This window comes from Belonocnema kinseyi, chromosome 10 (assembly GCF_010883055.1).
Source record: "Belonocnema kinseyi isolate 2016_QV_RU_SX_M_011 chromosome 10, B_treatae_v1, whole genome shotgun sequence".
Lineage (NCBI taxonomy): Eukaryota > Metazoa > Arthropoda > Insecta > Hymenoptera > Cynipidae > Belonocnema > Belonocnema kinseyi.
This window is the reverse complement of record NC_046666.1, coordinates 10,449,474-10,473,985: the sequence shown is the minus strand read 5'-3', so window position 1 is coordinate 10,473,985 and position 24,512 is coordinate 10,449,474. Positions and strand designations below refer to the sequence as shown.

General features: G+C 22.4%; 2 protein-coding genes across 2 annotated transcripts in view; one reads left to right on the top strand and one right to left on the bottom strand.

Moving 5' to 3' along the window:
* The window catches only part of LOC117181418, a 57,276-nt gene extending 36,807 nt beyond the window's left edge, over positions 1-20,469 (top strand). Inside the window, exon 8 of the mRNA XM_033374047.1 lies at positions 19,292-20,469. Coding sequence (XP_033229938.1) covers positions 19,292-19,444 — 153 coding nt within the window. The 3' untranslated portion in view covers positions 19,445-20,469. The remainder of the gene's footprint in view (positions 1-19,291) is intronic.
* On the bottom strand, positions 326-11,428 carry LOC117181419 (U-scoloptoxin(11)-Sm7a-like). The gene is made up of 4 exons (XM_033374048.1): positions 11,225-11,428; positions 7,753-7,941; positions 4,558-4,761; positions 326-614 (listed from the first exon to the last, which is right to left on the bottom strand). The coding sequence occupies exons 1-4, from the start codon at positions 11,321-11,323 to the stop codon at positions 426-428; spliced, it is 681 nt and encodes a 226-aa protein (XP_033229939.1). The 5' UTR covers positions 11,324-11,428; the 3' UTR covers positions 326-425.
* Positions 20,470-24,512: the final 4,043 nt, after the last annotated feature.

Here is a 24,512-nt window from a genome sequence, read left to right as displayed (position 1 = left end):
ATGATTTTTAGAGAAAAAAAATCCAAATCAGGAAATTTCTCTTAAGAATAATTTTAATCAGTTGTCAAGAATTATAAATTTACAATTTTTTAAATATATTTATAACACATTCTGTATTAAAAATATTAGAAAATTATAATTCGGGTCTTTAAATATTATTGGTGAAAAAAAATGGAGAAATTGGTCACGGAAAAATCAGGGAATTTTGAAAATTAAGATTTTGCTATCACCCTGCTAATTTTCCACAAAAATTTATCCAAAAAAATCGCGTAAATTATTAATATAATTATTAAGAATTATTTAATTAAGAATCAACTGAAAAATTTCAGTTATTTAAAAAAAAATTCAGTGACTTTTTCAAGTTTTTCAAAATGTTTTCAAAATTCCATGACTAAATTAAAAACAAAAAAGCCGCATATAAATGATTAAGCACGATTTTTTGGTATGCAGTATGCTTTATATGCTGCTCCTGAATAACCGAGTTCTTGCACGTTTTCCGTTTTTTTGTTTTTAAAAACACACCAGTGATTTTCGGGACAAGTACATCGGTAGTAGACAGAAAATAGGTCGACTCTTACGTGACCACAAAAATCTTGACTGTCACACATCCATTGCTATATTTAAAAAAAAAATTTATTATTCAAAAGTAAACTATTTTTTTGGACCTTATTATTTTTATTAGATTTTTTTTAAGAGGGTGGCGACTTTTCCGGGAAACCGGGAATTTAATTAAAAAACCGATCGCAGAAAAATTCAAGTTTTCATTATTTTAATAATTTTGATCAATTTAGAAAAGTGACTTTTACTTTATCTTCAGTTTCAGGGCATATAAGTGCAAATAATGTTAATTTTAATAATTTTAGGACAAGTAGTTTCGGTAAAGAAATATAATTTCACTTGGAACAGGGAATTTTTGACATGGAGTAAGAATTTTTTAAAATAATTTAAACACGTAAACATTTGTGACAATTTTCAAGTTTCTTCTTCTTAATTTTAGAAAAAAAAAAAGAAGAAAGTATTTCAATTCGTTTTTAGAGTAGAAGTAGTATTTCAAAGAGGAAATATTTCTGTATTTTAATATAATTTTTTTTACATGATTTGTTTCGAATTTATTATTATTTTTTTTTTCATTAAAAATTCAGCTACTCGGTTAAAATTTAAACTCTTGTGTTAAAAATAAATTTTTGTTGGTTGAAGATTTATTATTTTAATTTCAAATTCACTTATGGTTGAAAATACAACTACTTTGTTTAAAATAAATTATTAACCTTTTTTGTTGAAAATTCAACTATTTGGTTGAAAATTATCGCAGTTTGTTAAAATTTGTTTTTGTTTAAAGATTCATCTTTTTAATTAAAAATTCATTTCTTTTGTTAGAAAATGAGCTTTTTCATTAGAGACTTGTTCTTTATTTGGATTTGTTTTTGTTAGAAATTATTTATTTTTTTTTTAACTGAAAATATAAATATGATTCCAGTTGAATATTTCACAATTTTAGTTAAAAATTCATCTCTTTGCTTAAACATTCATTTTTTGACTAAAATTTTTTCAATTTTTGGTTGATGAATTATCTTTTTTAGTCGAAAATTCGTTTTTTTCGGTCAAAATTAATCACTTTATTTGAAAATTAATGTTTTTTGGTTAAAAATTCCGTTATTCTAGTTAAAGATGAATTATTTCAGTTAAAAATTCATCACTTTGTTCAAAATTAATTTTTTTTGAAAAGCAAACTATTTTATTGGAAGATTCATTATTTTAGTTTAAAACTCTTATTGTTGGTGTTGAATTAATTTTTTTAACTTAAAATTTGTTGAAAATTGTTCCTCTTTAATTAAAAAATCATGTATTTGGTTTAAAAAGTGTATTTTTTTTGTATAAAATTAATATTTTTATTTGGAAATTAATCATTTGGGTTAAAAATTCCGTTATTCCAGTTAAAGATTAATTATTTCTATTAAAAATTCATCACTTTGTTTAAAAATGTAACTATTTTTTGAAAGTTAGTTTTTCTTGCTAAAAGTTTGATTTTTTTTTGTTGAAAGTAATTTTTTATTGAAAATTTGACTTATTCTATTTAAAAATCTTATTCTTGTAGCTGACAATTAATATATTTTTTAAGCATTGATTTTTTTTAACTTGAAATTTAATTATTTAAGTTTAGTTGGACAATTTATATTTTTTTGTACAAATTAATTTTTTTTTGTTGAAAATTGAACTATTTTATTTTGAAGATTCATTATTTTAGTTTAAAACTCTTATTTTTGGTGTTAAATTAATTCTTTAACTAAGAATTTAACTTCCATTATCAGTTAAAAATTATTTATTCATTTTTTTTAGTTTAAATTCAACTGTTTGGTTGAAAATTGCTCTTCTTTAATTAAAAATTCATGTATTTGGTTTAAAAAGTGTATTTTTTCGTATAAAATTAATCTTTTTATTTAAAAATTAATCTTCTTGTTTAAAAATACATGTTTTTGTTTTAAAATTTTAGGGTTCTAGTTAAATATTCATCATTTTAGTTGAAAATTCATGTTGTTGCTTTATAATTGAACTATTTTGTTAAAAATCCGTTTTTTTTTTAAATTAATGTTTCCAACTGAAAATTTAACTATTTTATTTTTAGTTGAAAATTTATATTTTCTAGTTAAAAATTGAACAATTTGGATACAAAGTTGTATATATTTTTTATATTTATATATTTTTTATATTTCATAAAATTTTTATTTTTGTATATTTCTATATTTTTTTACATTTTTCGTTAGGAATCAACCGTTTTTTTCTTGAAAATTCAATTAATTGCGAGTAAATGCTAAATTATTTTGTTAAAAATTAATTTTTTTTGTTGAAAAATTAATCATTTTAATTAAATATTCATCTCTTGATAAATGTAACTACTTTGTTGAAAATTGATATTTTATATTTAAAAATTAAACTATTTTTTAAATTATTCATTTAATTTGTAGACATTTTTTTGTTTGAAAATTAATCTTATTCGCTGAAAATTTTTTTCATTGCTTTGTTTTTGGGTTATAAAATTTATTATTTTAGTTGAAAATAAATCAGGTTCGTTGAAAGTTAATTATTTCACTGAAAATTTAACCTTTGTTTTGAATTAAAAATAGACTTTTTCTAATTCAAAACTTAAAAACTTAGATTAAATTTGACTTTTTAAATTGAAAATTCATTTATTTCGTTGGAAATTCACGTATTTTTTTAAACCACTTTTTTGGTAGAAAAGGATTTTTTTTCTATGAATATTAATTTCATTGTTTAAAAATTCTTCTTTTTGGTTAAGAATTCAAGTATTCCAGTTAAACATTCATCATTTTATTTGAAAAATAAACTTTTTTGTTGAAAATTAATTTTCTCATTGAAGATTCATCGTTTTAATTAAAAATTCATTTCTTTGATTGAAATTTTTTTACCAAAAATTTAATTATTTTATTAAAAATTTGTTTCTTTTTTGGTTGAAAATAATGTTGGTCTCAAGTTTAAAATAAAAATACTATTCCAGTTGAATATTCCATAATTTTAGTTGAATTAAAAAAAAAATAATTTTGACTAAATTTAAATATTACATTTTTGGCTGAAAAGTGATCTTTTTTAAGTTAAAAATTCGACTTTTTGGTTGTAAATTGATTTTCTTAACGTAAATCATAATTACTTAAATTTTAGTTGACAATTTATCCTTTTTGGAATTTTTTTTTAAACTATTTCAGTTAAGATCCATTGTTTTACTAGAAAAAAATTTTTTTTGGGTTAAAATTCGACTAATTCCAGTTAAGGATTCAACATTTTAGTTAAAAATTCATTTGTTTGACAAAAAATGTAACTATTCCATTTCCTGTTGAAAATTTATTTTTATTTTCAAGTTGAAAATTCGACTATTTGGTTGAAAATTTGTCTGCTTTGATTAAAAATTTAACTATTTCGTTAAAATTTATTTATTTAGTTTAAAAATGGTATTTTTCAATAAAAAAATCAATTTTTTTATTTGAAAATGAATCTTACTATTTAAAAATTCATCTGTTTGATGAAAAAGTTCAAGTATTTCTGTTAAATATTCATAATTTTAGTTGAAATTTGAAGTCGTCCGCGGAATCGCCACCCTGTTTAACCCTTAAAGGACACACTTCCATAAAATTACATAAAGAGCGTACTGGGTGTTATATACCCAAGGGCATTCAAACGTATGCTGTGCCAGCGGTATAGGATAGTTTTTTTTACAAGAAAATCAATTAATGATGTTTAATCTATATAGTTTAAGGAGAAAAAGGTTTCATAACTGTTTTTAAAATTTAAAGTAGTTAAAAAAATCCTTTTTGGAAAAAAAAAATTTTAAATTACTTCTTTTACTCTAAAATTCTTAACTTTTTAAGTTCTTGATATTTTTACTTAATATTTAACTTTAATAGTTCCGAGATACGGCGCTTCAAAAATAAAATTAGTTTATTTTAACGTTTTGTTAAAGCGCAAATAAGTCGCTGGGTGTTTTACACCCAGTATGCCCTTTAAGAGTTAAGTTAGCCAATTTTTGAAGAATGTAAAATAATTCACCTTTGAACATTTGTAGACTTGACGAACTTTATCACCTTCATATACGTATTTTTGCAATTTCCAAAAATGAAATTTTGGACATTTGCAATTGGCTTTTACAGTATAAGGATGCAGAAACGCATTACTTGAATTACCTTTTCCAAATACAGTAATAGCTTGCTCTTTATCCGTACAAGTTTTCATGTTTTCCAACGGCTTGCAAAACTGCAAATTTTTCAATTTAATTTAAATTTATCCTCTTAAAAATGGGTGAATTTTTTTTTTTTTTTTTTGAGAATTCACGATAATTTAAATTACACTTAAACAGCCAATATTCAAATTAAACTAAGAAATTCTTTGGAATAAAATAAAAACGAGAATCCGAGAAAAAGTGTATTGCATGACGTTGGAAGATTTTTTGTAAATGTTTTTTTGATTAAGATTTTTAAAAAAATAGTGAAAAAGGGAACATTTTTTTCGTTTTAAGGTGAATAATTATTTTTAATACAAAATAAAAATTTATTTCTTAAAAGTTATATAATTTTCTGAAAAAATGGAAAAATATTTTTTAAGATTCCAGATGTATCGAAAAAGAATCTAGAAATTACTTAAGAAAATGTTGTTGTTTTACACAAATTAAACCAAATGTTAGAAAAAGCATGAGCGAGTTTAAAAGATATTTAAGTCCTTTTGACACTTGAAAAAAACTTAAAAAGTATTTTCTAAATTTTCGGAAATATTTTCAGGTTTAGAAATAATTTAAATTTCTTCAAAACTTCTAAAATTTCAAAATTCGTTTTCGAAATTTCTAAAAAAAGTCAATAAAATTTTTTTCAAAAATTAACTGCGATTTTAGGAATTTCTTTAAAGGAACTTTTGGGTTGGTGCAGGTTTTTTAGCCGGATTTGGGGTTTTACACATTTTACACGGTCCTATCAAAAATCTAAATTTTTTAAGAATATTTTCGAAACTACTGAACCTTCTAAATATTTTTTTTAATTATTATAATTTTTCCGTCGATTTGTAAAAAAAAATTGCTTCTAGTCTTTCCGATTTACTTTTAAAAAATTTGGAAATATTTTGTAATGTTTTTTTTACATATTCTCTTAAAATTTATTTAAAAAAATTTTTTTTAATATTTTAAATTTTCATAGGAATGTGAAGAAAATTTTTTATTCCTTTAAAACTATTTCAAAATTCTTTAATAAATTTTTTTTCAGAATCTTCAAAAAATCTAAATTTAAACAAAAAATTTGACATTTTAAAATTATTTTCGAATCTTTGAAAATTGAATATTTTCGATAATTGTGTAAACTTTAAAAATTGCAATATTTTATTTATAAACTTCTACATTGTTCTAGATACAAAAACATTAAAATGTTTGTTATCAAAATTTTTGAAAAAGCTTCTTTTTTTCGAAAACAAAATAGTTGAATCCTCGAATTTCAAGCAAAAAATTTAAAGGGAAATTAATTTTTAAGAAATAAATCAATTTTGTTGTAACTTTATTTTTTCTTTGTTCATCTCCTTCATAAGACATTTTTTATTTTATTTTACAGTATTTTACCGAATTTTAGGAAAAAATTTCAGTTTGAAATACATTTAGAATTTTTTAAAGCTTGGAAAAAATGTTAATATTTTTTTTCATTACTCGAATTATTCTTAAAATTGTTGTAAAATTTTCCGAATTCGTTTTTGATAATTTTGAAAATTTCGTAATGTTTAAAAAATTTCTTTAATATGCTCTACAAATAATTTTTTTAAAATAAAAATTTGTTTAAAATTTTCATAGAAATCTTTAGAAAATTTTTTTATTCTTTGGAAACCTTTTAAATTTTGTAAAAAGCTTCTAAGTTTTTTTGTTTAAAGCCCCCAAAAATATTCATTTTCTAAATTGGTTGAAATCATTTTAAATTAAGAATTATTTTTGTATCTTTTAAAAACTTTAGAAATTGTTTTATGTTTTAAAATATTTTTAAATATCCTCTTAAAATTAATTTTTCAAGATAAAAAATCTCTTTTAATATGTCTTCAAATTTTTAATTAATTTCGATTTTTTTAAATCTTCTAAATAACTTTTTAATATATTCTATTTTTTTTAACATTTTGTAATCTTGCAAAATGGAACATTTTTGCTTTAAAATCTTTGAAATTCTTTTTTGAAATGTTAAGAAATCATTTGAAATGTTTAAAAATATTCTCAAATATTTTTAGAAAATTATATGATCAAAATAAAAGGTCAATTAAAATTTTCCCAGATTAAAAATGTCATGAAATCGTTTCAAATGTAAATTTATTTTTTAATCTTTCCAAATCTTCTAAAATTTTGAAATATCTTTTAAAATAATTCCCAAGTTCTTGCAATATTTTTTAAAATCCTGCAAAAATTGTTTTAAAATCTTCCAGATTTTTTTTCAATATAGTTTAAAATTCTCAAAGCTTAAAATTAATTTTTCGAACGAAAACCGAGAATAAAATCTTTATAGTTTTAACTTTTCCCAGAAATTTGGTTGGAAAGTTTTTATATATATTTTAAACTGACTGGATTTATTTCCAAAAAATTATCTTAAAATCTTCCGGATTTTTTTTCTTACAATTTTGGAAATTTTTTGCAATGTTTTTAAATTTGTCGAAATATTCTTTTAAAGTTTTTTTTTGCAAAATAAGGAATAATTTTAAATAATCGCAGGAATCTTCCGTAATATTTGTTATTATCATAAAAACTCTAAAAATCGGTAAAAAGTATCAAAATTTTATCTCTTAAAATAATACGAATATTTCCTAAAACTTTGAAAACAAATGCTGCTAAATTAAACAAATTTTCTTAAAATCTTCTCAAGTATTCTTTTTAATTAAATGGTCTAAAATAAAAATTCAATTATTATTTATTATTTAAAAAATTTGAAATCTTTTCAAATTTTGAATTGTGCTTGTATATTATTAAAACTTTTAAATATCTCTTAAATTAATTCAAAGTTTTCCTTAATTTTTGTTCAAATCCTGAAACAATTAAAAACATTTGTCTTAAAATCTTTCAAATTCTTTTTATACGTATTTTGAAATCTTTAAAGTCTAAAATGAATTAATTTAAATAAAACTTAAACCATTGAATTTTTTTCTCTCAATTTTTTAGAAGATTTTCGTAGTCAAAAATATGCGTGTTGAAAGATTTGGCCTTTTGTTTTTGGTTTTCTAATCAAAAATTGGGTCATTCACCTGAATCATTGATCTGTTATTGACTTTCATTGACGAATTCCCAGATTTTTCGATCCAATTCCAGGGGCATTCATGTCCACCCGGACAACGGCATAATCTCTCGGTTAATACGGGCATCCAAAAACGATTGTGAACGATATTACATGCTTCATTAGAATCGCATTCATGCAGTCCACTTTCCCCTTCAATCTGAACATTAATCAAATCAAAATTTTATTTTTCGTTCCGGTTCCTATTTATTTTATTCAGAAACTGATTTTTTAAATAATAAACAGGCCTCGGTCTCAACTAATTTCTTACAGTCACTATTTCTTAACTTAAACACTATTTTTTTTAACTGTGTCACTAATTGGCAATAAATAGTCTTAGGGGCCGTCGAAAATTATGAATTTTCAACCAAAACAGACAAATGGGCTAAAAAATAGTTGATTTTTTCCATAAAAAAATGTTATAGATGATATTTAACCCTTAAAGGGCATCCTGGGTGTAAAACACCCAGCGAATTATTTGCGCTTTAAAAAAACGTACCAAATTCAAGAAAATTGAACATATGGCGCCAGATTAACAAATGACATGAAAACCTTTTTTTTCTATGTCATTCTCAGATAATTTTGATTTTTATAATTTTTATACGTAGTTTAAGCGCCGTATCTCGGAAGTATTCAAGTAAAATTTTAAGTAAAAATAACAAAAACATCAAAAGTTATGAATTTTGGAATAAAAGAAGTCATTTTTGAATTTTTTTTCCAAAAAGAATTTTTTTAAATTACTTTTTAAATTTCAAAAACTCTTTTGAAACCTTTTTCTCCTTAAACTAGATAGATTAAACATCATTAATTGATTTTCTTGTAAAAAACTATCCAATAGCGTCGGCACAGCACACGTTTGAATAACCTTGGGTTTAAAACACCCAGTATGCTCTTTATGTGATTTTACGGAAATATGCCCTTTAAGAGTTAAAAAATATATATATTTTAGTTTTAAATTAAAAAAGTTGAATTTTTAAAAACAAAATAATTTTTTCACCAAAAAAATCTAATTTTCAACAGAATACATATATTTTCTGCCAAATAGTTAACATTTTAACCAAGACGATTAATTTTCGACAAAAATCTGAATTTTGTACAAAATACATGAATTCTGAACCAAATTGTCGAATTTTCTACTAAAAAATATAAATTTTCAACAAAAGATGAAATAGTTAAATAAAAATGTTATCCAACTTTGATTTCAACCGTTTTTTAAATAATTTTCTAAATTGTGATTTTGATAAATTATCATATTATCTAGTTTAGAATGCTTAATTCAAAAATCTTTCACTTCAAAAATTTTCCATTTTAGATTTTTAATTTTTAAGCATATATTTTAATTAAAAGAAATTCGATTTTAACCATTTTTGAAATAATTAAAGTGCAGTTTTGAACATTTAAACAAGTAAAAATTAAAAGCATTTAAAGTTGAAATTTGTTGCTAAAAAATAATGTTATTTTGTCAACTGTAAATGTAAATAAATAAATTATTTCGATAATTTTATTCTTAAATAAAAATTTTAAAGATAAATCAATAAAATATTTTTAATTCAAAGTTTTAGGTCATCCTTTATATTATTTTTATAATAATTGTCATTAATAAATTTTAATTTAGAAAAAGAATAAGTATTTAATATTTATCAATATTTCAAAAAATGTTTAATTTTTAAGTGAAATTGTTGAACTTTAACGTATAAATAACAATTGAACACCTATTATTTGTAGAAAAAATGTGAGAAATTTTAATAGATATTTAAAAGTTTTAAGAAGATTCAAAATTAAATTTTTTTTTGTTACAATAATTTTTCAAGAAGAAAAATCATTTTCAATTATTCTAAGAGCCTTAAGAAAATGTTTTTTTTTTTTAAGGTTTTCAACATTTTTAAAAATTTTCTAAATTTTTTTTTTAATCCTCAAAAATCTATATTTTTTAAAATTTGGTTGTGGGCATTTGCACCAAAATTTCTGTACGAATACCCGAATTTTTTTGATACACACATTTTGTTTAAATTATTTCAAGTCATTTCAAGTTTAAAATTTAATTTGAATCTGTTTAAAACTTATTTGTAGAAAAAATTTGAGTAATTTTAAGAGATAGTTAGAAGTTACAAAAAATTCAAAATTACTTGAAAACTTGAAATTATTTCAAGTAATTTAAACGAAGTGCGTTAACATTTTTTCAGAACTTCTAAATATATTTTAGAATTAATTGAATTTTTCCTACAATTTTTGGAAAATCCTGCAAATAAAAAAAAACTTAAAATATTTCAGATTCTTTTTTAGTAATTTTTTTAATCTCTTAAAATCATTTTAAATATTCTGTTGAAATAATTTTTCAAAATGAAGAATCATTTGCTTCTAAATTTGTTCTTTGAAATCTGCGAAAATCTAAATTTTGTTTTAAATTCGGCTGTGGGCATTTGCTCCTAAATTTCTGTACGAATTTGTTGGTACACCCATTTTATTTAAATTTTTAAATTAAATATATTTCAAATATTAAACAAAATATATTTCGAATTTTAAAAGTAAAATTAATTTTTTATTTTAAAAAATTACTAGCTAACTGACCAAAATTAAAAAAGAAAATTAATAATTTTATACCAATAATTAAGTTTATAAAAATGTAAATTGAAGTTTAAAATGTTTAAATGATTTGAAGTTATTTCAAGTTGTAAATTAATTTTGAATCTTTTTAAAACTTCTAAATATCTGTGTAAATTACTCTGATTTTTTCTAATAAATAATAAGTCTTCAATTTTTATTTATAAATCCAAATTTGAAGGAATTTTTTTTTTAATTCGCGGAATTTTCTAGAAGTTTTAGGAAAAATTCAATTAATTTTAAAGTTATTTAGAAGTTCTGAAAAAATGTCAAAAATAATTTTAAATTTGAACAAATTTGAAACAACCTCTAGATTTTTCAAGATTTTGAAATAAAATTTTAAAACTTTTGAAGGATGCTTAAACTGCTTAAAATTAAAATAATTTAAATTCTAATTTAAGAACTTAATGTTTAGAAAAAATCTTAATTAATTTCTTTTTTATGTTTCTAGCCTAAAATAACTTAATAATATAATTTCGAAATTTTTGAAAATTGATTGATTGATTCTTTAATTTAGAGTATTGAAAATGTTAAACGTGGATTCATATTTTTTGAACTTGATCTAAATTTTTGAATTCTATAATTTATGAATGTCACAAATTCTGAAGTTCAGCATTTGAATACAACAATTTTGAATTGAAAAACTTCTAAACTTCAATTTTTTAATTTTACACTAAAGAATAATAATTTAAATAAACAATAAAGTTCATTTTTAATACTTAAAAAAATTTGTGACCCTATTTTGACACTATTTACACTATTTTTCATCTCTAAAATGAGTCCGAGGCCCTGTAATAATAATTCTCTACTTCACTAATTTAAATAATATTTGTAATACTTACTCCTTCTCTGTATCCGAAAACGACCGAGTCATCCTTACTATTTATTACGACATATTTTCCGTTAATTGCACCAATGAGAAATAATATTAAAATAAACATTATTCTTAATAAAAGCGCGATTTACGTTGTCTCTGAACGTTTTACTTTCAATGATTTATTTTAGAACTCAAATGAATAAATTGCAAAGACCAACACCCACGTACTCCCACCTGTCTCATATAAACGACTTTCGCATAATCTCTGTCATATTAATATTCATGAAAATGTCTTCATAGTCTTCAATACTTTCTAGAAACATTGCATTATTTTCTGCGCTCGAGTACAGAAAATGCGAAAAGAGAATAAGCAATAATTATTATGTTAAAAGAGAAAAATGATTGTTTTTTATTTTTAAATTTAAAAAAAGGGTGTCTACCCTACCTGAAAAACCTGGAAACTCTGGAATTATAATTAAAAAAAAAAAAAAACAAGAACGCTTTCAAAAAAAATGCCTTAATAATTATTAAGGAATTTTTTTGAAAAGCGTTTTTATTCTTTTTTTTTAATTGCAATATAAACTTGCATAAGAATGATTCTTCATTTTTGCAAAAATAACTTTATATTATTTATTTCTATATTTATTTATATTATTTCCACAAGACCAAGAGAAGATGGAAGTATTTCAGTTATATATTCCATCTTTTTTCACAATCAGATCCTTGGCTGAACTTGAATTTTTTTTAAATTAAATATTTATATATAAATATTATATATATAATAAAAATAAACAATATTTAACTGAAAGTAAGTACTATTCAATTTACTGAGCTCTTCAAAATTCATTTTTAAAAAATAAACTATGCCAGTGAAAGATTGATCATTTTAGTTTAAAATTCATTATTTCGTTTGCAAAATAATATCGTCGTTTTATTCAATTGCAATTAAATTGCAATTTAACCCTTAAAGGGCATACTTCCTCAAAATCACATAAAGAGCATACTGGGTGTTTTAAACCCACGGTTATTCAAACGTGTGGGTTGTTTAAACCCACGGTTATTCAAACGTGATAGAGAAATATTCTTATTATTTTAAGAGATAAAATTTTGATGCTTTTTACCAATTTTTAAAGTTCTTATGATAATAACAAATATTACTTACGATTCCTGCGATTATTTAAAATTATTCCTTATTTTGCGAAATTAACTTTAAAAAAATATTTCGACAAATTTAAAAACATTGCAATTTAAATTAAATTAAATTGCAATTTAACCCTTAAAGGGTTATTAAATTGCAATTAAATTGCAATTTAACCCTTAAAGGGCATACTTTCTCAAAATCACATAAAGAGCATACTGGGTGTTTTAAACCCACGGTTATTCAAACGTGTGCTGTGCCGACGGTATTGGATAGTTTTTTTTTTTCAAGAAAATCAATTAATGATGTTTAATTTACCTAGTTTAGGGAGAAAAAGGTTTCAAAAGAGTTTTTGAAATTTAAAGTAGTTTAAAAAAATTCTTTTTGAAAAAAAAATTCAAAAAGGACTTCTTTCACTCCAAAATTCATAATATTTCCAACCTTTTTGTTGGAAATTCATTTTTTGTTTAACCCTTAAAGGGCATACTTCCTCAAAATCACATAAAGAGCATACTGGGTGTTTTATACCCACGGTTATTCAAACGTGTGCTGTGCCGAGGGTATTGGATAGTTTTTTTTTTCAAGAAAATCAATTAATGATGTTTAATCTACCTAGTTTAAGGAGAAAAAGGTTTCAAAAGAGTTTTTGAAATTTAAAGTAGTTTAAAAAAATTCTTTTCGAAAAAAAATTCAAAAATGACTTCTTTCACTCCAAAATTCATAATATTTCCAACCTTTTTGTTGGAAATTCATTTCTGAAAATTCTTTCTTAATTAAAAATTCAATTTATATTGGAATGGCGTCTTTTTGGTTGAAGTATCTACTACTAAAATTTTTGTTCAGATTTTATCTTTCTTGGAATGAAAATTTAAGTACTTGATTAAAAGTTAAACTCTTTTTTGTTTTTAGTAAATTTTTTTGGTTGAAGATTCGTCATTTTGAATAAAATTTGATCTCTTCGATTGAAAAATGAGCTATTTTGTTAATTTTTTTTTCTTCGGCTGAAAATCTAACTATTTTGGTTGAAAAAATTTTGTATTTTCTGGGGGGAAATTTATTATTTTTTTTCCAACTGAAGATGTAAGTATTTTAGTTATATATTCCATCTTTTTTCACAATCACCTCCTTGGCTGAACTTGAATTTTTTTTAACTAAAAGTATAACTAAATATTTATATAAATAAATATTATATATATAATAAAAATAAACAATATTTAACTAAAAGTAAGTACTATTAAGTTTACCTAGCTGTTCAAAATTCATTTTTTTAAATAAACTATTCCAGTTAAAGATTCATCATTTTAGTTTAAAATTCATTACTTTTTTTGCAAAAATAAATATTTGTATCAAAAATATATTTATTTTTTGTTTGAAAATTATTATTTGTAAACTGAAAATGTAAGTTATTGCAATTGAATATTCCATAATTTTAGTGATAATTTATCCCTTTGCATAAGCATTAATTTTTTAGAATGAAAATTTAACTTTTTATTTTTTGGTTGATAATTGATTTTTGTTTATTTGAAAATTCACGTATTATAAATTCACGTATTGAAAATAAGTATATTTGGGTAAAAATGCATCTATTTTATCAAAAAGTAATAATTGTTTTAATTGAGGATCCTTTTTGTTTTCATAAAAGTCCTTTTTTTTGATTGGAAACTAAATTTTTTTTTTAGAAACTTATTTTTTGTTAAAAAAAATAATATTTTAATCTTTAACAGTCAACTAGAATCTTTTTGTGATGAAAATTCAACTTTTTTAAAAATAAAAATTCATCTGTTTTAAAACAAATTTCATATTTTTTTGATAAAAATGTATTTATTTGAAGGAGCATTTAACAATTTTATTAAAAAGTCATTCTTTTTGGTTAAAAACTCTCTTAAGAGTTAAAAAAAAATTTCTTAAATTTCAACTAAAATCTTTTTTTAACAAAAGATTCTCAATTATTTTTAAAAATAAATTTACCATTTTGATATAAAAATTCATCTGCTTTAGTAGAAATTCTTTTTTTTTATGAAAATGCAACTTTTGGTTGAAAGTTTAACTATTTAGTTAAAAAATAATGTTTTTTAATTGAAAATTTAACTACTTGGGTAAAAGTTAAACTATATTTTTAATTTTTTTTTTCGATTGAAAACTCATGTTTTTGGTTAAAAATTCAACTATTTAGTCGAAAAGCCTTTTCTTTAACAAATTTTTAAACTGAAAAAGCATAACTTTTTCATTTTTTTTTACTAAATTTTGAATTTATAACTAAAAAAAGATGAATTTACCACCAACTTTGTCAATTTTTAACTAAAAAACTTAAGTTTTCAACTAAAAATAAAATAATTAAATTTAAAGTTAACAGCATTATTTTCATCTTAAAAAAACAAACAAATTTTAAACAAAACAGTTTAACCCTAAATCAAAACAGATTATTAATTTTTAATAAAATAGATGAATTTTTAACAAAAAAACTAATTTTCAACCAATGAGATTAATTTTCTAAAAAAAACACATTTTTAAACAAATAGTTTTATTTTTAACCAAAAAGGTTAAGTTTCAACTAAAATAGAATAGTTACATTTTTAAATGAAAAAATTTAATTTAAACTAAACTGATTAATTTTAAACTAAATCGATGAATCTTTAACTGTAATTTTTGGATTTTCAACCAAGAATTAAATCTATTTTTCAAGTAATTATTTATTTTTTCAAATAAAATGAAGAATTTTAAACTAATATGATGAATCTTAAATTGGAACAGTTCAATTTTAACCAAAAAAGATGAATTTTCAGCTCAAATTATTAATTTTTAACTATAATAATTGAATGTTTAACGAAAACGATTAATCTTCGAGCAAGAAGATTAATTTCTACCCAAAAAAACGAGTTTTTAATTAAAAAGATGATTTTTCAACCAAAAATTGAATAGATAAATTTTAGTTCAAAAAATTAATTTTTTGCCAAAGAAACTAAAAAGATTAATTATCAATCAAACTAATGAATACTTGAATTTTTAACTAAAAAAAGACGAATTTTATAATTAAGTTGACAGTTCTTAAATTAGCATTTAAATTATTTTCATGGTAATTTAAATTAAATTAATTTAATTTAAACTCGTTTTCGAAATAAATATATTTTAAAATTACTCGAATTTTCCTACAATTTTTGGAAAATCTTACAAATTAAATTTTAAAAATTGCTAATATTAAAAGGACAGATTTGAAAAATACGATTTTTTACGTCGAAAAATTCCCAAATAATACATTTTTTAAATTAAATTTGTTTAACAAAAACATAAAATTAATCAACTAACTATGAATGTTACTGAAATTATTGTAAAGGTTCCCAATTAAAAAGACTGACCTTGAAAAAACGAGTTTTTCCGTCGATATCATGAAATTCATCAAGAAATTATGAATTTTGTAAAATTAGCATAAGATTCCTAATTTTTAAAAAATTGAAATAGAAAAAAAGCGAATTTTTCTGACGACAAATGCCTGAATAATCCATTTGAACCAAAAAATATACTTTTTCCTCACTGTGCAGCGGCCACCCTTCAACTCTATAAAAATAGATTTTGTACATGGAATAAAATAAAAAATTTTCCAGTCTATGAAAGCTACAAAAGCTCTCTTACGTCAAAGTCTACGAAATAGATACAATTTCAGTTGAAAAAATTAATTATTATTAACCAAACTAATGAATTTTCACAAGTAATAATTAAATTTTTAACCAAAAAAGATGAATTGTTAACCAGATATATGAATTATCAACCAAATAGTTTAATTTTCAAATAAAAAAGATCAATTTTCCATCAAATAGTGGAATTTTCGACTAAAAGGTCAGTTTTTAACAAAAAATGGAATATTAAAATTAGCAGTTAAAATTTTTTTTAATAAACTAAAGGATTTTTAACTGGAATGATGCATTTTTAACTAGAATAGTTAAATTATCATTAAAAAAAACAACTGAATTTTCAACTAAAGAAAGATGAATTTTTTACCAAATAATTGAATATTTAACTAAAAAAGATTAATTTTCCACCAACTTTTTTAATTTTTAACCAAAACAGATAAGTTTTCAACTAAAATTGAAATAATTAAATTTAAAGTTAACAACATTAATTTTCTTTAAAAAAAAATTTTCAGCTAGAATAGATGAATTTAAAACCTAAAAAGTGAGTTAAAAGGAAGAGTTTAACTTTCAAGCAAATAGATGAAAGAAGATGAATTTTCAAAAAGATTATGAATATTTAACTGGAATAGTTCCATTTTCAGTTAAACCCTCAAACGGTACACACCAACCCAGCATACGTAATGTTTTCCATGTTAATATTAAATATTTAATATATTGAACATATAATAAACATCTCACATATTTAACATATATATTTAATGTATGTCAGGATAATCCGCTCTAGCTGTGTTTGCGTAAATGCTAACAAAATGAAAAACCTTCGGGTGCGAATTCGCACCAGTGTACCGTTCGAGTATTAAAAAAGTGAATTTTCAAACAAAAAACTAATTTTCAACCAATGAGATTAATTTTCTAGCAAAAAGATAAATTTTCAACGAATGTAGTTTTATTTTCAACCGTAAAGATGAATTTTCCACCAACTTTAATAGTGAAAACAGCCAATTTTAATTAAACTGATGACTTTTCAACCAAAATTATGAATCTTCAGCTGGAATAAATAAATTTAAAACCTAAAAAGTGAATTAAAAGGAAGAGTTGAACTTTCAACCAAATAGACGAAAGAAGATGAATTTTCAAAAAGATCATGAATATTTGACTGGAATAGTTACATTTTCAGCTAAACTTTCAAACGGTACACTGGTGCGAATTCGCACCAGTGTACCGTTTGTGAATTTTCAACAAAAAAGACAAACAAATGTTCCACAAAATAGTTCAACCCTAAATCAAAACAGCTTATTAATTTTTAATAAAAGGATGAATTTTCCAGCAAATAGTTGAATATTTAACTGAAAAAGATTAATTTTCTACAAATTCTTTCAATTTTTAACTGAAAGATATAAGTTTTCAACTAAAAATGAAATAATTAAATTTACAGTTAACAAAATTAATTTTCTACAAAAAAAATGTAACCAAACTAATGAATTTTTACCAAAATTATGAATCTTCAGCTAGGATAGATGATTTAAAAACCTAAAAGGTGAATTAAAAGAGAGTTTAAATTTCAACCAAATAGATGAAAAAATTTGAATTTTTAAAGAGATTATTAATATTTAACTGCAACAGTTTTATTTTCAGTTAAACCCTCAAACAGTACACTCCAATCCAGCATACGTAATGTTTTCAATGTTAATATTAAATATTTAATATATTGAACATATAATAAACTTCTAGCATATATCCCACATATTTAACATATATATTTAATGTATGTGGGGATAGTCCGCTCTAGCTGTGTTTGCGTAAATGCTAACAAAATGAAAAACGTTCAGGTGCGAATTCGCACCAGTGTACCGTTCGAGGGTTAAAAAAGTGAATTTTCAACCAAAAAACTAATTTTCAACCAATGAGATTAATTTTCTACCAAAAAGATAAATTTTCAACGAATGTAGTTTTATTTTCAACCTTAAAGATGATTTTTCAAGTAGCTTTGTGAATATCTGAACTTCGAAGTAAAAAAAATAGATATTTGTGAAGGGAATGAATTTAATTCGAAATTTAAATTTTTCTGGTCTATGAAAGGTACAAAAAAGGTCTCTTCCGTCAAAGTCTGCGAAATAGTTACATTTTCAGTTGAAAAAATTAATTATTATCAACCAAACTAATGAATTATCGACTAAGAAAGATGAATTTTCCACCAACTTTTTCAATTTTTAGCTAAAAAAGATAAGTTTTCAACTAAAAATAAAGTAATTAAATTTAAAGTTAACAAAATTAATTTAAAAAAAAAACAGCCAATTTTAAACGAAACTGATGACTTTTCAACCAAAATTATGAATCTTCAGCTGGAATAAATGAATTTAAAACCTAAAAAGTGAATTAAAAGGAAGAGTTGAACTTTCAACCAAATAGATGAAAGAAGATGAATTTTCAAAAAGATCATGAATATTTGACTGGAATAGTTACATTTTCAGTTAAACTTTCAAACGGTACACTTGTGCGAATTCGCACCAGTGTACCGTTTGAGGTTCAAAAAAGTGAATTTTCAACAAAAAAAGACAAACAAATGTTCCATAAAATAGTTCAACCCTAAATCAAAACAGCTTATTAATTTTTAATAAAAAGGATGAATTTTCCAGCAAATAGTTGAATATTTAACTGAAAAAGATTAATTTTCCACAAATTCTTTCAATTTTTAACTGAAAGATATAAGTTTTCAACTAAAAATGAAATAATTAAATTTACAGTTAACAAAATTAATTTTCTACAAAAAAATGTAATCAAACTGATGAATTTTTACCAAAATTATGAATCTTCAGCTAGAATAGATGATTTAAAAACCTAAAAGGTGAATTAAAAGAGAGTTTAAATTTCAACCAAATAGATGAAAAAATTTGAATTTTTAAAGAGATTATTAATATTTAACTGCAATAGTTTTATTTTCAGTTAAACTCTCAAACAGTACACTCCAACCCAGCATACGTAATGTTTTCAATGTTAATATTAAATATTTAATATATTGAACATATAATAAACTTTTAGCATATATCCCACATATTTAACATATATTTAATGTATGTGGGGATAGTCCGCTCTAGCTGTGTTTGCGTAAATGCTAGCACAATGAAAAAACGTTCGGGTGCGAATTCGCACCAGTGTACCGTTCGAGGAGTAAAAAAGTGCATTTTTGACCAAAAAGCCAAACAAATGTTTCACAAAATAATTGAATCCTAAACTAAAACAGATTAATAATGAATATATGAACTTTAAAGTCTACAAAAATAGATTTTGTAAATGGAATGAATATAATTTGAAATAAAAATTTTTCCAGTCTATGAAAGCTACAAAAGCTCTCTTACGTCAAAGTCTACGAAACAAGTTGAATGCAGCTCTGGAATCAGAAACTCATATTCTCGTTCAGCACTGGTGTTCAGCTGAATGTCAAGAAGCCATAAAGGCATACGTTGCGAGGAAGGTTGAGTGAGTGAGTTAGTCTTATAAAATAAGAGTAAGAATAAGAAAAAAGAAATATTGATGAAACGAGAAAACAGTCGAGATTTTGTGCTAAAGCACAATTTTATTCCGCGATTACTATCTAGAAATCATTGCTAATTTGTAAACGAGTGAATTATTATGTTTAGGAATATTCTGTTTTTACACTATTAGCAGATAAAATCTCTCGCTACTCGCACTTTGCGTCTATCGTGCCAATTTGTAAAAAAAAGCAACAAAAACAGAAAAGAAAAAAGTACGTGAGAGTGATAATGATGACCCCATTAATGTTTTATTGATGACGCAGTAATCCAAAATGCAGGAAGATGCGTTTACCAAATCAATTATTAAAATTGAGACGTGAAATTGTATGTACCTTACATCGAACGATCATTTGTAATTAAATTCGCAATCATAAGGTATCATTTTGATTTTTTTTGTGTGTTTTTTTTTTTGGGTTCTTTCAATTCAAAAAGTTTGAAAGTATTAGATTCGTGGAAAGTGAAAAAAAAAAAGAATGACGAGTCGTGTAATGGTATTGAAGTTACGTTTACATACATCTCAAGGTTATTTTCTTTTTAATATTGAATTAAGGACAGTGTGTGATGTTACAGATATATAATATTGACATGATTGAGTAGTAGTCAGGCGAATTGAATTTAAATGAAAAAATCAAGAGTAAAGAAATAAATAAAAATTCGTTCGTCTGAGAGAGAGAAAAAGTGAGTGCAAATGCGTTTTGTAAAACAGAAAAATGGCCCGATGTTAGTTGCAGTATGTGTATTGCAAACTACCGCACAGTAATTTTGATTAATATTGTCCAGCTGTATGTTAAATTTTGCAGGTATATTTCTACCTGTGTACGATCGTGTTTAAGATTAAGGAAACAGTTATTAATTGATGAACCAGATGGTCTATTTTAATAATTAGACTTCATTTAGGTACAAAGGTTTATTATTATGTACACATTTTTCTTCAATTATATGTTATTATTGTTAGATTATAATAAAGAAAGCATAATTGTATTATTTTTGGTCTTTGCTTCTTTTATTTTTGTATTTCAGGATGTCTACTCTACCTGGGAAACCTGGAATTGCTAGAGAATTTTTTAAAGAGTGTGTTGAATTTTTTTTCAACTGTGATATACATTTTTGTTGTAAAGTGCACCGTGGGTGTTTTACACCCAAGCGTATTAATCATGTATTTTTTAACCCCTATTGAATATTTTTTCACCTTTTGTCACCTATTTTAGGAAATCGACGAATCTTGAACCAAATGATCGAATTTTCAAACAAAAAAGATTAAACTTCAACCAGGAAGAGTTTTATTTTCAAATATAATCTTAAATTTTTTATTTGAAAAGATGAATAAAAAAATATTACTTTTTAAGAAAATAGTTGAATTTAGATTAATTATAAAATAAAAATATAATTTTTTTTCAAATGCAAATAATTAGCTTTCAATGAAAAAGGATCAATTTTTTAACCAAAGAAGATGACTTTGAAACAAAATAGTTACATTTTCAACCAAACAGTAGAATTTTTAGCCAAGGGATAAATTTTTAGCCAAAAGGTGATTTTTTTTTAGCAAATAGTTGGGATTTTCCACCCAAAAAGACGATTTTTAAAGTAAAAGAGAATTTTCAATACAAAAAGTATTAATATTCGACAAAAAAATATGACTTTAACAAAATAGTTGAATTCAGATTAATTCTGAAAAAGAAATATAATACTTTTTTTTTTATAAAAAGAACTAACTTTCAATCTAAATAGATGTTTTGAACCAAGAGGTTAATTTTCAACAAAAAAAGGTGACTTTAAGAATCTAGTTCAATTTTCATTGAAATAAATAAACTTTCAAACAATTTGTAGAATTTTGAAATAAACACCAAAAATATAATAGTAGACTTCTAAACAAAAATGATTAACTTTCAAATATAAAAGGTGATTTTTCAACAACTAAAAAAAAAGATTTTTCTACCAAAAGATAAATTTTCAACAAAAGAATATGAATTTTCTACAAAAGTATAAATTTTCGACCAAAAACGATTACTTTTTCGAAGAAATCGTTGAATTTTCACAAAAAGTATGTTTTTAAAGTAAAAACATTATTTAATAAACAAAAAAAACAATAATAGACTTTTCAAATAAAAAATAATTTTCAATAAAAGAAGATGAATGTTCAACCAAAAAATATTAATTTTCAATTCAAGAAAATTAATTTTCTGCCAAACAATATAATTTTTCGTCCAAAAACGATTAATTTTTAACAAAAGACTTCAATTTTCAATAAAATAGTTCAATCTTTAACTGAATAGTACAATTTTTAACCAAAAATTTCATTTTTTTTTCGTTGAAGATTCGTTTTTTTTGTTTAAAAAATAAATTAAAAATTCGTTTTGTTGTAAACAAGTTTTTTTAAACTACAAATTAAAATATTTTGTTAAAAAAGTCAACTGATTAATTGTGAATTAACTTTTTTGTTTTTATTTCATGTTCTTGTTTTTAAAATTAAATGTTTTGATAGAGAATTAGACTTTTTGGCTTGAAAATTCAACAAATTTGTATAAAATTAAACTGTTTTGTAGAGAAAATTCGTTTTTGTTTTTATTGAAAATTCATTCTCAATGAAAATTTATTCCATTCTTGGTTAAACAATCAACTTTTTTGGTTTAAAATTCAACATTTTAGTTAAAAAATTATATTTTTTTTGTTGAAAATTCGTCTTTTTTTGGTAGAAAATCAACTTTTTTTTTGTCAAAATCTAAAATTTTTTGATAAACATTAATCTTTTTGTTGAAAAGTCAACAATTTGCTTAACATTATTTTTCATTCTTGACTAAAAATTTTTTTTTGGTAGAAAATTCACTTTTTGTTAGAAATTTCATCTCTTTTTGGTTTAAAATGCAACTTCTTAGTTGAAGATTGATCTATTTTGGTTGATGATTAAACTATTTTTTTGAAAATTGAAAAATTTGGTATAAAATTAAACTTTTTTTTGCAGAAAATTCATTTTTATCAGTAGAAAGTCATCTGCTTAATTTTATGGTTAAAAATTGAACTTTTATGGTTTAAAAATGCAGACTATTCATCTTTTTTTGTTTGAAAAATCAATAATTTGGCAACGAATTTAACTATGCTGTAATCAATTAAATGGGTTTGCAATTATTTTACTTCATATGATATAATTACGTTAGAAAGTGAACAAAAATCAATAAAATTTCATCCACAAAATTTGCTTCAAAATTGCTTTCTCACTCCCAAAGTGCACACTGGGTGTTACATACCCCACGATTTTTTTACCTCCACTTTCAGCACTTTAAGGGTTAACTTTATTTTTTGAACGCCTTTTCTGGTTGAAATATGAACTATATTTTATGTTCAAAAATATTTTTTTTATGAAAATTTAATTACTTGGTTGAAAATTAAAAGTTTTTGTTAAAAATGATTTTTTTTATTGAAGATTCATCATTTTGTTTAAAAATTCGAATTTTCTTTAGCTGAAATTTTTTTTTTTTCATGAAAATGTAACTATTGCAGTTTAGTATTCAATAATTTTATTTAAAAATTTTTTTAAGAGTGTTTAATTTTCTTTTCAATTGCAATATAAAATTGAATAAAAGTGATATTCTTAATTTCTAAAAGTAGCTTCATATTACTGTGTTTTTACAGATTCTATTGCAATTTTTTTTTGTAAATTAATTTTTTAAAGATTTTTTTCTGTTTGAAATATCAACTATATTTTTTGTTCAGAATTCATATTTGTTTAATGAAAATTTAATTACTTGACTGAAAATTAAAAGTTTTTGTTAAAAATAATTTTTTTTGCTTGTAGATTCAGAATTTTGTTTGAAAATTCGAATTTTCTCTAGCTATTCAATTTTTAAATTCAAAATTAGATTTTTTAGTTACAAATTCGTATTTTTGAGTAAAAATTAGATTTAATTAATTTTGTTAACTGAAAATGTAACTATTCTATTCTTAATTGAAAAACTATCTTTTTTTAGTATATTTCTAGTTAAAAATTCGTTAGTTTGGTTGAAAATTAATTTTTTTAAACTGAAAATTGAGCTATTCCATTTTTTATTTAAAACTTATCTTTTTTAGTTGAAAATAAAATTATTCCAGTTGAAAATTCATCATTCAAGCTGAAAATTTATTAGTTTGATTGAAAATTAATTTTTTTACATGAAAGTTTAACTTCCATTTTTTAATTACTCTTTTTTTTAGTTGAAAATTCATGTCTTTTGTCAAAAAATCGTCTTGTCGAAAAATTAATCTTTTTCTTTGAAAATTCTTCTTCTTGAAAAATTCATCTTTTTGTCTAAAAAATCAAGTATTCCGTTTAAATATTCTTCATTTTAGTTACAAATTTATCTTTTTGATTTAAAAATCAACTATTCGAGTTAAAGATTCATAATTTTAGTTGAAAATTATCAGTTTGGTTGAGAGTGCATTTAAAAAAAAAATAAAAATGAAACTATTGCATTTTAGTCTATTTTGGTCTATTTTGGTAGAAAATTAATATTTTTATTTAAAAATTAATCTTGATTTGAAAATTCATCATTCTATGTGAAAATTCATTATTTTGGTTGAAATTAACTTTTTAACTGAAAATTTATGTATTTCATTTTTTTTTAACTGATCTTTTTAGTTCAAAATTTAATTTTTTTATTTGTATTATTTAATTGGAAATTCAAGTATTTCGTTTAAAAATGCACGTCTTATGTTGAAAAATGGTATATTTTGGTAGAACATTAATCTTTTTGTTTAAAAATTAATCTTTTATAGTTGAAAATTGAACCATTTAGTTGAAAATAAAATTTCTTTTGTTAAAAAATCAATTATTTGGCGGGGAATTCATATATTCATTTGAAAATCCGTCATTTTGGTTGAAAATGGTTCTTTTTTGGATCAAATTTCATCTATGCATTTCTGAAAATTAGTTTTTTTGTTGAAAAATTAATATTTTTGTTTGAAAATTCAACTTCTTGATTTTCAAATGATCTTATTCATTTGAAGATTCATCATTTGTGTTGAAAATTAATCAATTTTGTTGAG

Excerpts from the sequence above, each read along its gene's own strand:
- LOC117181419 (XM_033374048.1), bottom strand. The coding sequence starts at position 11,323 with ATGTTTATTTTAATATTATTTCTCATTGGTGCAATTAACGGAAAATAT. Across the intron at positions 7,942-11,224 it reads TTTTCGGATACAGAGAAGGA|ATTGAAGGGGAAAGTGGACT; the intron begins GTAAGTATTACA and ends ATTAATGTTCAG. Across the intron at positions 615-4,557 it reads AAGTCTACAAATGTTCAAAG|CAATGGATGTGTGACAGTCA; the intron begins GTGAATTATTTT and ends TTTTAAATATAG.